A 12,534-nucleotide genomic window follows, 5' to 3' on the forward strand; every position below is an offset into this window, starting at 1 on the left:
GAACGCCACAAACACGTAGGTACCTATCACAATAATAGCCATGTCATGATGTCACCTTTTATCAGGTTCTCAATTGAAAAGACCACACAACTTATTGATACTCCTGGAGTTTTGAATTCTTATAAATGTCAAATTGAACTATGGAGTCTACTAGGTACTAGGTAATGACTGAATCTATACTCGTACTCTAAATATGAGTTACATGAAACACTTAAGTGATCAGCTGATCACTGACCATGAAATAAACATTTCAGCAATTTTTCTGAATTTAATGGGACTTAAATTGAGCTAGCTCTTCGACACCTTAGCGTTTTAGGGTTAACTGCGGTATTTCACAACTCAGCTGACGAACACAACTTCCTCTAAATTATTATAAAAGGGGCTACGCACTCTGCAGATCGTCTTTGTTGCACCCAGTATCTATGAGGTCGCATACAGCCACCTGCCCCAGTTTATCCTTACAATGATTGCAAGAACATTGGTTTTAAAAGTTCTACACGCTTCGCTTCTAGTATCGAGTGTCCTTTCCGAAGATGTCCGAGCGAAGCGGCAAGCCGGGTACGTGTATAATAGACCGAGTATATCCTTCGATCTGCCTCCTCGGACAACCGGGGCATCTACACAAGGCACTCAAGCCCCTAATGTTGACAGGACACTAGGTGGAGCGCAACAGATGTTTTACGCGTACCCGGCGGCGCCCGCGGGCGGCTCCGTGGACATAGGGTACTCCACCACGGGTTCCACTGCTGGGACCACAGCGACAACGGCTGGGGGCTACAGCTATGGAGGGGCGCAAGCGGGAGCAGGAGGAGGCGGAGGCTACGGTGGAGGTGGCGGCGTAGGCGGAGGCGGTAGTGGCGGCGGCGGAGGTAGTGCAGCTGCTGGGTATTCTTACGACGCACCAAGTACTGCAGCTCCACGGCCAAGCCCAACACCAGGAACACCAGGCACGGTATCTACTAACGCTCCGGAGTACTTGCCACCTATCGGGGGTGAAAGTGTCTCAATAGGCGGAAGTTCAGGGGGTTACACTAGCCCTACTCCAGGATCTAGCCCGACTCCCGGCACGAGCCCAACACCTGGGACGAGCCCGACGCCAGCGCCCACTCCGACCGCCTCGTATCTGCCGCCTAACCCTTCCACTCCAGCCCCACCCCCTCCTCCATCCAGCTCGGTGCCACCACCACCGCCTCCTCCAGGGCAGGATCCAGGCGCCGGATATTTTCTACCGATTCCTTCCCCTTCATTCCCGCCTCCAACCGGTACTCCGCCTACAGCCGGGACCCCACCGCCACCTCCCCCAACAGCTGGATACTTGCCTCCGGTCTCGTCACCCGCGCCAACTCCCGGCACCGTGTCCACCCCAGCTCCTACGTACTTGCCACCAGTATTTAAGAAATAAATTAGCTACCCGACCTCTTATTGTGTGTACAGTCGCCATCAGATATATCGGAGCGGCCAAGGTGCTCACAAATATCTGAACACGCCTCTATTGTCAGGGCGTTAGAGTGCGTGTTCAGATATTGTGAACACCATGGCCGCTCCGATATATCTGATGGCGACTGTACGTGTTTTCAATGTAATTACCTACTGTGTGTATATATTTATGTATATTTTTATTAAAGTGTTTAATAAATAAGGCTGGATTTTTAAAAAGCAAAGTAAAAATAGTATACCTATACAGGGTGATTCAGGAGACGTGAGCAGGACTAACACTGCGCATTTTGTAAATTATAAGCAACTGTTTCGTATCAGTATTAGTGAGATTAACGTTAATTTTCTACTCGTGTTGAAAAAAAAATTAATAAATTTATTTACGACATGCATGGTCACCCTAAAATTATAATACTAAACTACCGATATTCTGTGTCAAATTGAATGTCATCACTGTCATCACGGCCTGGTTACTTTTGAAAACTCGTATCTCACTCAAGTTTGACAGTTTATTTTCTTCGTAATCAAAATACTGTTAAAGAGGTTTTATGTTTATTAATTAGGTCTTGTAGGGTAACCATGATTGTAGAGAGTTAAATTTACTCTCCCCAAAAAGTTACAAATAGGAAAAAGTGTCGTTGTTTCACCTAAATACGACGGTGATCGATCAATTATCAGTTACTGAGTGTGCAGGATTAGTCCTGCTCACGTCTCATGAATCACTCTGTATACCTAATTAGGATTGTTCATTTTTTTTCAAATGTTCTATTTCGAAAACCATTTCGAGATATAAGGTTTTTAAACAGTTTCCGACATTTGCTGCGATATAATAATTGAGGATTGAAGATATTTCAACAAATATCCTTATGACCTTAGTTTGACCTTCTCCTGGGCTGAATGTAAAGTCATTGCATAATAAAAGTTATCGAACCATAGTAAATAAATCCGTCACTCACGTATTGTCAAAGTTATCATTGTCATCGATTGTCATAACAAAATTTTTCAGTTAAACCGCTGCCTTGTTTGTTACAATTTGATTTATAATTAATACCTAAACAGTAGATTTAATTGCTTAATAATATATCAAAAACCTTGTTCCTATGTGTGGGAATGATTCACAAAAATAATAGTTCGAATCCACGAAGACCTACGACGTGAAAGATGGTGCCGTGAATTAAACTTGGAATACCTACCTACTTCACGTGTTACACACAGTATTGCTGTGAGAATCACATCGATGTAAGTATAAAATTAATATTAATTTACTACAATTAAGTATTTAAAAGCTCACTTTATTGGTAGGGTCGTGGTATCTATTTATTTTCTGTGGTAGGTAATGTAGCCATAGTATCTAAAGGCAAACCGTTAAACAGAGATGGTGCCTACTAGAAAGAAGGAATATACAAGAATACATAGCCATACTCAAAATTCAGCCTGAAACTGCTTTAAAAAGATATAATTTCTAATTTCCAGGTACATGTTGCAGTTCAAGCTGCTGATATCATGGTGGACAAGACTTAATAAAGAGTTGTGAATAATAAAACATGTTTTTGTTTACCTACTTTTTTATTAATTTGGGAAATATGTTATATAGGTTTCCAAAAAAAAATAGTAACTTTACATTAAATGTATGTTTATCATGTTCTGCACGAGCATCTGACAATGATGGCTTCTTGTTGACCATCCAGAAGAGAAGTGTATGGTTTGTTATTTACTCTGTTCCCAGGCATTATTTACGGTCGTAAAGTATTACGACGATTAATAATTAATATGACGTTCGTTTCAATACAAAATGCTCAACTTTGTTCTGGGCCCAAGTGCAGTTACATATCTCACAGCTGTATCTAAATAGGAATCACGATTACCTGAAATAATAGGATATAATTAGCAAAATTGGCATGTTCCTAATAATATGGTGACAAGCCGGTAGAAAGCACCCACTGGGTGCTAAGCTACCTTTAGCAATGGACGCTTGTAACGATTTTATGAATCCAATCTTCTTACAAATCGAATCAGTTAAAATATATATGATGTAGGTAACTTACATTTGTATTTTTGCTCCCTTGATTTCAGCCAAGTTATGGTTGGAGTTGGATGCTATATGGATACATACTCCAATAAAACTAAGTTATATTATATAACTTAGGCAGATTTCTGGAATCAGCTTTCTCAAATTTATAGCGTAGGTATTTTGAAATTAATGATTCAAAATAAACGAGTTTTCCATTCCAGACGATTGTTATTTATAGAAACACGTGACACTGACATTGTCGACAGGTGACATTACAATCAATTGACAATGACAACTATTTTTTTAATGCTTGTTGTTGCTTGTGCATTATCCTAATCAGCCGACGACATGTAATTTACGAGAAGTCGTATCTCATATTTTCAATAAATTATAAATATTCAACCGAGCCACGAATTACTAAATCATTCAAATTGGTATCTTAAATTAACCTATATTTTCAGAAAATAAAATAAAAATGGGGGTCTAAAAAAAATGAACAATCCTAATTACCTACCTACTTATAAAGAACACACATTCAACTTGTTAGTAGAAAAGAAACAGCGCGAAACTCAATTTTTTCTGTGAAGACAAGTGTCAATTCTTCACAGCATTTTTTTTAATTTGCCGCCCTTATCTACTGACAAGGTCGCTGTGCCAAAGTATACTTACAAGTTACAACGATAGCATGTCAAAAACGGGATTTTTATTCCATATATTGGTAAGCCATTTCCGTCAGTAGAAAAAGGCGTCAAATATAAAAAATTTAGGCGCGAATTAAAGGCCGAGCCACACCGGCTTGCGTGTGCGTGACGTGCGCGTGTGCGTGCGCTAAAATGTTGGAGCCGCACACGCACACGTCACGCAATCGGTGTGCCGTCTCTCATAAGGATCTGTATATTACAACGCCGCACGCGCACGTGCAAGTCACGCACACGCAGCCGGTGTGCACAGGCCTTAAGGGTTGACCTCCCACAGAAAATTTGAATATCGCACCTTTTTCTACTGACAAAGTGGGTTTGCCAGAGAATATTTTCAACACTCATGCTCAAATCGTGTGGATCTTGGCCACAACCACCGTGTTGGTCAAGCAGATCTCGTCAGTAGAAAAAGGCGGCAAATTTGAGAAATGTAGGCGCGAAAGGATATCGTCTCATAGAAAATTACAATTGGGTAGGTAAAGTTTTTTGAAGATAGGCAAATTATATTTTTTCCCGATAGTATTCATTATAGCGATCACGGAAATGCAGCTCTTTTATTTTTATATCATTTTATTGATTAAATATAATTTTTTAAATGATCGATATGACGTTTGTGAGGTGAAATGGCAGACTCGAGTAATTAATTCCTTGGCGCGTAGTAAATGGGACGAGATAGAAAAGAAATCGATGTCAACTGTCAGTGTCATTCTTGGAAAATAACTTGCAAATAATTGGAAAATAATGGTCGGACCATGGACCTAGAATACTACGGACGTAGTTTTGCTAAGACAAAAACTGTGATTCCATCATCCACCAATTTTCTAGTATTTACGCGTGACACACACACATTGACACTTATCTCAATGCCCTCATCCACCAATTTGCCGTCAGTCGGTTCGAAACGTCAGTGAAGTAAATTTGTCCAAATAAAATGTTAAATATGCCGGCATGCGTAGTTAAATCCTGCAAGAATTGTACCGATCGAAAGAAAAAAAGTGACGGAATAACTTTTCATAGCTAATTTTATCAATTATCACGGTATAGTACATAAAATCTCCATATTTCATTGTTTATAAATGTGAAACAGGAGTGTGACCAGTAAGTTGAATAGGGTAATTTCCCGAAAGTAGGGTAATTGATTCCCTTCTTATTAAATCATTATGTATTATAAGAGATTTAGGATATTTAGGTAAATAGCTAAATTATTGATTTTGCATTTCAAACTAGGTCGGTATGGTAATTTCACGATAATAAGGAGATTAAAGACGTTTACATGAATAATGTTTGATAGTTAACGTTTATTTGTTATGTAAGGTAAACATACTCATGGTGCTCGACGCGGTCCCAGTCCAGTACATGTCATCTTGAAACTTAAGTCATTTTCAATAGAGGTGACAGCAAGGTGTCATCTATTGGGCATTAACATGTCGAGCACTAGTACAATTACCTTATATTTATTTTTTGTTTGAAACTAGATATGCAAGTTAAATGTCATTAGGTATTGAAAATAATATTTGCACAAAGTAATTGTGCAACAATGCGCATTTTCAAGACCTATAAAATCAGTTAGGTACACACTTTTTTTATTGTCTAACGTAAAACTGCCCTATTTTAATATTTGAAAACAAGGACGATATTGAAAAGATTGTCTCACCATTAGGGGAGAATTTGTGTTACATGGTATCACTCGTCTACACGCACATTTTCAAACCGTCCGCCATTGCAGTGTCACAGTTTGTCTTAAGTGACATTCCCTCTGTCAAATATATAACTCTATGGGTCGGACGAAACATTTGTGTTTTCTTGTAATTGGATGTCGGTGTGATTTCTAGAATAAGTATTTTTAACGTCCCTAGCACGATCAACACGGATATTTTGATAATGATAACGATTGCTTTCGACTACTTGGCACTGCTTCTTGGAGAACATTTTCATTAACACCTCCACCACGACTCTTGGACTGCTACACGAGTCATTTTGGATCTCAGTATCAACACAATAGATGGAGACGATCCCGGAAACGTTCGAATGGAAATAGAATATTACAGAGATGAACTCAAAGTGCGTCGTACCGTCTTGTAGGAAGTACAGACGTTACTTTCCAAATTCAGCGTATTTGAGCACACCAAAGTCTTTAACAGCGATTCGGTGCCAAGCTTTGAAGATATATTGGCCAAAATGGTAACTTATACGTTTGTGAGGACTATATAAACGTGATTGTTGTATTATACATACATAATGATTAAGATTGTAATAGTGTTAATAACTAGGTCGTTATTGGCTATTATATATGGGCTCGGCAAGGTGTTCACAATATCTGAACACGCACGCCCTGATAATAGAGGCGTGTTCAGATATTTATGAGCACCCTAGCTGCACCAATATATCTGATGGCGACTGTACTTTAGAAAACTTATAATATAAATCCAAAATAATATAATATAAATCCAGTAAATTTCGTTTCGTTTTATTTTAAAATCCACAAATTATTATCCTTAAGCATTAACATTACAACAGTATATAGAATCACGCTGTGTGGCGTGCCCTTGAAGAGAGTTGAGAGGTTCAAATATGGTCAATATGGATAAGTATGTCTGTAGGGTAAATGTGCTTCACGTTGGGGCCTGTTTACATATTGATTAGTGTTGATTGCGGGTTTAATACATTTGCCACTATACACAAGTAGCAAGTGTATCAACTCGCAAAAATACTACATTTTTGCTTCCATTGAGGTATACATAGTAAGCACTATTCTCAAATTATGTGAGGAAATAAAACAAATTCAATTTAGTAAAGCGTATTTAATAGGGGTAAAGTGACGCGAATACAATTAAAAAAACAACGCATATTCTTAGTTTATATTAAATGTAGATGGCTTTTTAGTTTTCACTTGGTCACAGAAATACGCTAAAAACCACTTTCAGAGTAGGTGTTTCTTGCGTTTTGGCTGTCCTTCTTGTGTCCTTCCACAGCATGAGCATGTCGTAAGTCCTGTTGTATTTGTCCCAGGACTTAGCAGGAAGCTAGTTATTCATTATTAAGTTTGCTTCTGCTTTAAAACGAGGCGGTGCATGCCGTCTATTCCAGGTCGTTTTCGTCACTTGAACTCATTTTGTTTATTACGAGTATTAAAATAACAAGCGGTAACTTATTGAGTATTGCACAACGAATAAACTTTGCCGCCTTTTATTTGCATATTTTTTAAAATTATATTACCATAGATACAAAGCATACGGTACGCGCATGCGTCAATCCGCGCGCACCGCGCAGCGCCCTTTCGCGGTGCTAAAGCGGTATCCAGACGGGACTGATCAAATCGGTCGATTTGATCAGAAATGAAATTGGCGTCAATCTCCAATTTTAGATTTATGGTGATATTAGACCCATTTAAATTGAAAAAATGCCCCATAACGAAAATACTAGCCTCACAAATTGGTGTTCTTGTGTCCGCACCTCATTTTATTGGTCATTATCGGCGGTTGAATTCGGCGAGCCAAATTGGCGTTTGCGTCCGTACGTCCCGATTCGATCGGGCAATTTAATCAGATTGGCGAAAAATTGACTAATTTGGATACGCCTTAAGCAACATCGAGTTCACGATAATTTGACATATAATAATAATAGATTTTTAGCATAAGTTGCATTTCATAAAACTTAACCCAAATCATTTGTACATTTTCAAGTCAAAGATAAAGACATGTTGGTTTTAAAATTTTAATAAGTATAGACCATAACATTGTCATGATCTTGTAACATTGTTAAAATAAGAGAGTCTCCCATTTTCATTTTATTGCATTTTTTATAAAATGTCTTTAGATTCTCGGGATATCTTGGTCCTAATTCGATTGCTCTTTTTTATGGAAATAATTATATCCTTCAGATTCACAGGATGCTCGAGGCTTAGCCGAATAACACTGCAAGGAAGTATGTCATGGCTCAATGGTTCTAATTAGCCATCAGTATAATACCGCCAATGAATGTTTACATCCACCTGAAAATAAGAACAACATTCATAAAATGAGGATAACCACACAAAACTAACAGATGGTTGAAATTGTTAGAAAAAATTAGACCGATTTCTTGTTTACGAACTTAACAGCTCATGGCAATTTAATAATAAAAATCAAAACACAAGTGAAGAAAGTTTTCTGTACCTATGTATTTCACGTACTCCTGTACGGCCATTGCTCCTCTAATTCAACGGCATTGTGCTTATCACTGTTATGATAATAATTTCAAATTTGTAGAATCTGCTCGCAATCTCGTATGAACTCGCTTATTTTTCTTGCAAAACTCTGTCCAAGGGTCAGCGTAGGGGCCGTCGTGTAGGGGTGGGGAAGAAAACGTTGTCCAATAATTTATGCAGTGCCAAGTTATCGAAAGTAAATTCAATCTTTGTCCAAATACGCGCAGATGTCGTGGGGAATCAGAAGTCCGTGGTTCGTGCTGAGGTCGCCGAAAATCTCAATGATAACATTAATAGCAATTCGCAAGGTAACATGAGGCTTGTCCGTTATTTTTCGGGAATGAGAGCTAAGTGACACTGACAGTTGACATCGATTTTTTTTCTATCTCGTCCCATTTACTACGCGCCAAGGAATTAATTACTCGAGTCTGCCATTTCACCTCACAAACGTCATATCGATCATTTAAAAAATTTTATTTAATCAATAAAATGATATAAAAATAAAAGAGCTGCATTTCCGTGATCGCTATAATGAATACTATCGGGAAAAAATATAATTTGCCTATCTTCAAAAAACTTTACCTACCCAATTTCGCGCCTTTTTCTACTGACAAGATTTGCTTGACCATCTATACCTACCTTTATATATTTGTGAAGGCCAGTCCAGACAAGAACATTTTTTCTCCAATATGATAATAAAATTGTCTGATCAAATCAGGTGGTGTGAACGCAAAATAAATGCCAATTTGGCTCGCCGATTTCAACCGCCGATTATGACCGATATTTAGTTTAGTTTCGAGCAGCACTGCTATTGAAACGTTGACAACTAAACGCTCTGTCTGTCAATGAACGTAGAACGTCATAAAAAATATGTGAAGATGAAAGTTATTTTTAATTATTTAGTTTAAATAATATATCTGACTTTTCTTTTGGTTCTAAAATGTCTAGTGGAATCCCACATGAAGATTGGTTATTCGGGTACTGCTTTGTTACGTTGTGAACGTCGTGTCTATATTTAGAAGCAAAGTTTACATAAATTATGATTTTAATAAAGCAAACAGTACAATTCTCGCGAATAAGAAACAAGGTGATCACAAGGTACGGTTAATGTTAGTAGACGATAGTATTAGGTTTGTTCTTTGCAGGTTTGTATGAAACAGTTGTTTACCTTACGGTTGCTGCCACCGTTGGCACGGTTGTTCAAGGTTCACGACCTTTCGGTTACCTGACCGTGCGTTCTACAGACACTTGATAGTTTCAGCAATTTTAACCTGTCTAGCTTTATTAGTAACCATGTTTATATTCTCAGAACATCAATATGCTAATAAAATTTACCAGTGAGATGCCTCTATTTGGAATAATTGTTTAAACCATGCTAATGCTTTCAGGATTATAGAAGTGCGTGCTCCGTGTAAGGATGGTGCACCTGGAGATGACGGGGGTCCAACAATGCTGCAGCACATTAACTATAAATGATCTGCCCAATGAACTGCTCATATACATTTTTTCTAAAATAGATTTTGAATCACTGTTGGCCGTAGCAAAAGTTTGTATGAGATGGCAACAACTCTGTCTGACCCCATGTGTGTGGGACAACACGCGCCTCATTGTGTGCATGAAAAACTATGTGAGGATAAGTGAAAACATTGTGCCTTTTGTAGCAAAGTATTTAAAAAATGTAAAATTACAGTATTTCAAGTTGTATTCACAAGTAAGGGCTTCCCTCATTAGCTACTGTCCTAACTTGACTCGTCTAGAAATTAGCATATCTCAAGTTGATAGTTGTATATTTGATGATCTACAATACTGGCCTAATTTAAAATTTTTGAGTTTCCGTAATTCTTTAATAGTACAAAACCCAGAGAATGCAAATGGGAATTTTGTTTACCACTTGCCATTTGAGAAATTAAAGAATCTTGAAACTTTGGTTCTCTCAAATTTTGCCCTTACACATAGCAGCCTTTACAGCATGCTGGAATGTAGCAGTTTAGTCAGTATTAATATGGAAAAAATGAAAAATATCCCTGCAGATTTCTTAGAATCCTTGTTGAGGACCAAGCAAGCTACTCTTGAAGCATTGTACATTTATGGAGACACATTGAATGATGATATAGTTCGCTACATATCCAACTGCAAGGCGCTACAGGTTCTGCATGTCATGACGTGCAAAACCCTGTTTGATTCCAGTCTGTTGCACTTAAACAGGTTAAAAAACTTACGATCACTCAAATTGCGACACGGGTATTTTTCAACCACAGCTTTACTTGGTTATTTTACAAATAATGTGTTCCAACACTTGACTTACCTGAGTCTCTCCCGCTGCCCGCATGTCACCATGCAGGTTGCCCGGGCCATCAAAGCAAGTGCACCCAATCTTGAGGAAATGTCATTCTATTTGTGCCCATTTATTTGCGCTCCGGGTTTTAACCGAGGAGAGTTAGAAAATATGTTCAATATACAACTACTCCTTGACTAAATGATTCTCATTTTATGATTTTTGACATATTTAATAGAATTTTAATGAATTCTTTTGAGTGTTTAATAAATTTAATTACTACAAGAGTAAAAGTAATATTTTAGGTATTTTGTAATAAAACAAATTTGCCATATAATGGATTTGTTCTATTTAAAATAAGTGTATTACAAGAGAAAATTTCAGTTAATTATTAAATGTGTTTGTGTGCATAGTATTATAAAATGTATAAAATATGATATTTTTATTAGAAGATAGCTATCAAATTGACAAATTCTTTTATGAATATAGAAATTAACTTAATACTGTGAACCAGAGGTTGTGCTTGAGACGGATTACTAGTTAAAGCCGTAACAGACTACCGCAGCCAGTACCGTCTTTGCCATAAGGGCACACAGGGCCCCCATCCTCAGGGGGCCCCGAAGGACAGACAGTAACAGTATATTTTTGATTACTAATATTAATAGAAGATCATAGTAGAAAAATGTTAGTTTAATTCGCTTTCTTTGTTTTGCAAAAGGGCCCCAACTTCTTATGTGCTCAAGGGCCCCAGCATAGTTTAAGATGGCCCTGACCGCACCGCACCGTGACCTTGGTGCGGTGCGGCGCATTTAAGGCCTGAGCACGCGGGATGCATGTGCGTCGACGTGCACGTGCGCGAGCGCGTTGTAATATAGATCCATATAAGAGATGGCACACCGCTAGCGTGACGTGTGCGTGTGCGGCTCCAACATTTCTACGCACATGCAGCCGGTGTGCTCTGAGCTTTATCGATAGTGTGTATCAGGTGGTCGCCGTACGTGCGTTAGGGTGTTATTCCACCTATCCAATTTATTTGTCCAATGTGTATTGCGTCTCACATTTTGCTTTAATGAGAGAGTGAGACTGACTTACATATTGGACAAAGAAATTGGACAGGTGGAATACCACCCTAAAGAACGTAGCTAGTTAGTGAGAAAGAGATATTTTAACCGCACCAAGGTCGCGGTGCGGTGCGGTAGTCTGTTACGGCTGTAATAGTAATAAACTTCAGTATTTTGCTTATCAACAAGTATTAAAGTAGATAAGGTATCTACTGACTACCTACATAGTAGAATAAAATATAAAGTAAGCTGCAGAGATGACTTACCCCCTTCATAGGTTATAGCAGTGAGGGTCAGAAATCTCTGCAGCTGATTGTACCTAGAACTCCTTCATATACTTTAATATTGTTTATTTCCGCCTTTTTTTTGTTTTGAAAAGCATTGTCAATTATTAAAAAGTGCCTTAAAGAGTCAAAGTATTTATTCAGATGTTGAGAGGGTGCCGATTGTATTTACACAGCACCCAACTTCAATATAAAGGTATTAGTTAAATCTTTGTGAAACGAAATATAGTATTTAGATAAACACGATGTGATTTCTATATTTTGTCTTCACTTGTTTGTGCTGTTCTATTGTCCATTTACACTCAATAAAAAATGTATTTTGAAACAGTTTTTCATTTTCGCAATGGGTGTAAAAAAATGCAAGTAAATAAAATCTTGACTCTTGGTTTTAATTTTACATGTTCCCGTTTATATAGGTATCATTCCATTAACCCTTTTCCAGGCATAGTAGGATTTGGCACATACGCGCCAATAGAATTTCAACTCTAGCATTTCGATATAAGGTTCAAATTAGACTGCACTTTCGGCAATGCGACTTTTCTTCAAATGAATTACCAAAGATAAATGTGTGAATTTTTTGGGAAA

At 38.0% G+C, this 12,534-nt stretch overlaps 2 protein-coding genes across 2 annotated transcripts; both read left to right on the plus strand.

Annotated features, from left to right (window-relative positions):
• Positions 1 to 297: 297 nt before the first annotated feature.
• On the plus strand, positions 298 to 1,402 carry LOC134672372 (WAS/WASL-interacting protein family member 1-like). Its single transcript, XM_063530237.1, has one exon. The coding sequence runs from the start codon at positions 464 to 466 to the stop codon at positions 1,400 to 1,402; it is 939 nt and encodes a 312-aa protein (XP_063386307.1). The 5' UTR covers positions 298 to 463.
• A 7,754-nt stretch (positions 1,403 to 9,156) lies between these two features.
• On the plus strand, positions 9,157 to 12,274 carry LOC134674355 (F-box/LRR-repeat protein fbxl-1-like). Its single transcript, XM_063532410.1, has 2 exons — positions 9,157 to 9,427; positions 9,718 to 12,274. Exon 2 carries the CDS (start codon positions 9,747 to 9,749, stop codon positions 10,803 to 10,805), a length of 1,059 nt encoding a protein of 352 aa, XP_063388480.1. The 5' UTR covers positions 9,157 to 9,427; positions 9,718 to 9,746; the 3' UTR covers positions 10,806 to 12,274.
• Positions 12,275 to 12,534: the final 260 nt, after the last annotated feature.

This window comes from Cydia fagiglandana, chromosome 2 (assembly GCF_963556715.1).
Source record: "Cydia fagiglandana chromosome 2, ilCydFagi1.1, whole genome shotgun sequence".
Taxonomy (NCBI): domain Eukaryota; kingdom Metazoa; phylum Arthropoda; class Insecta; order Lepidoptera; family Tortricidae; genus Cydia; species Cydia fagiglandana.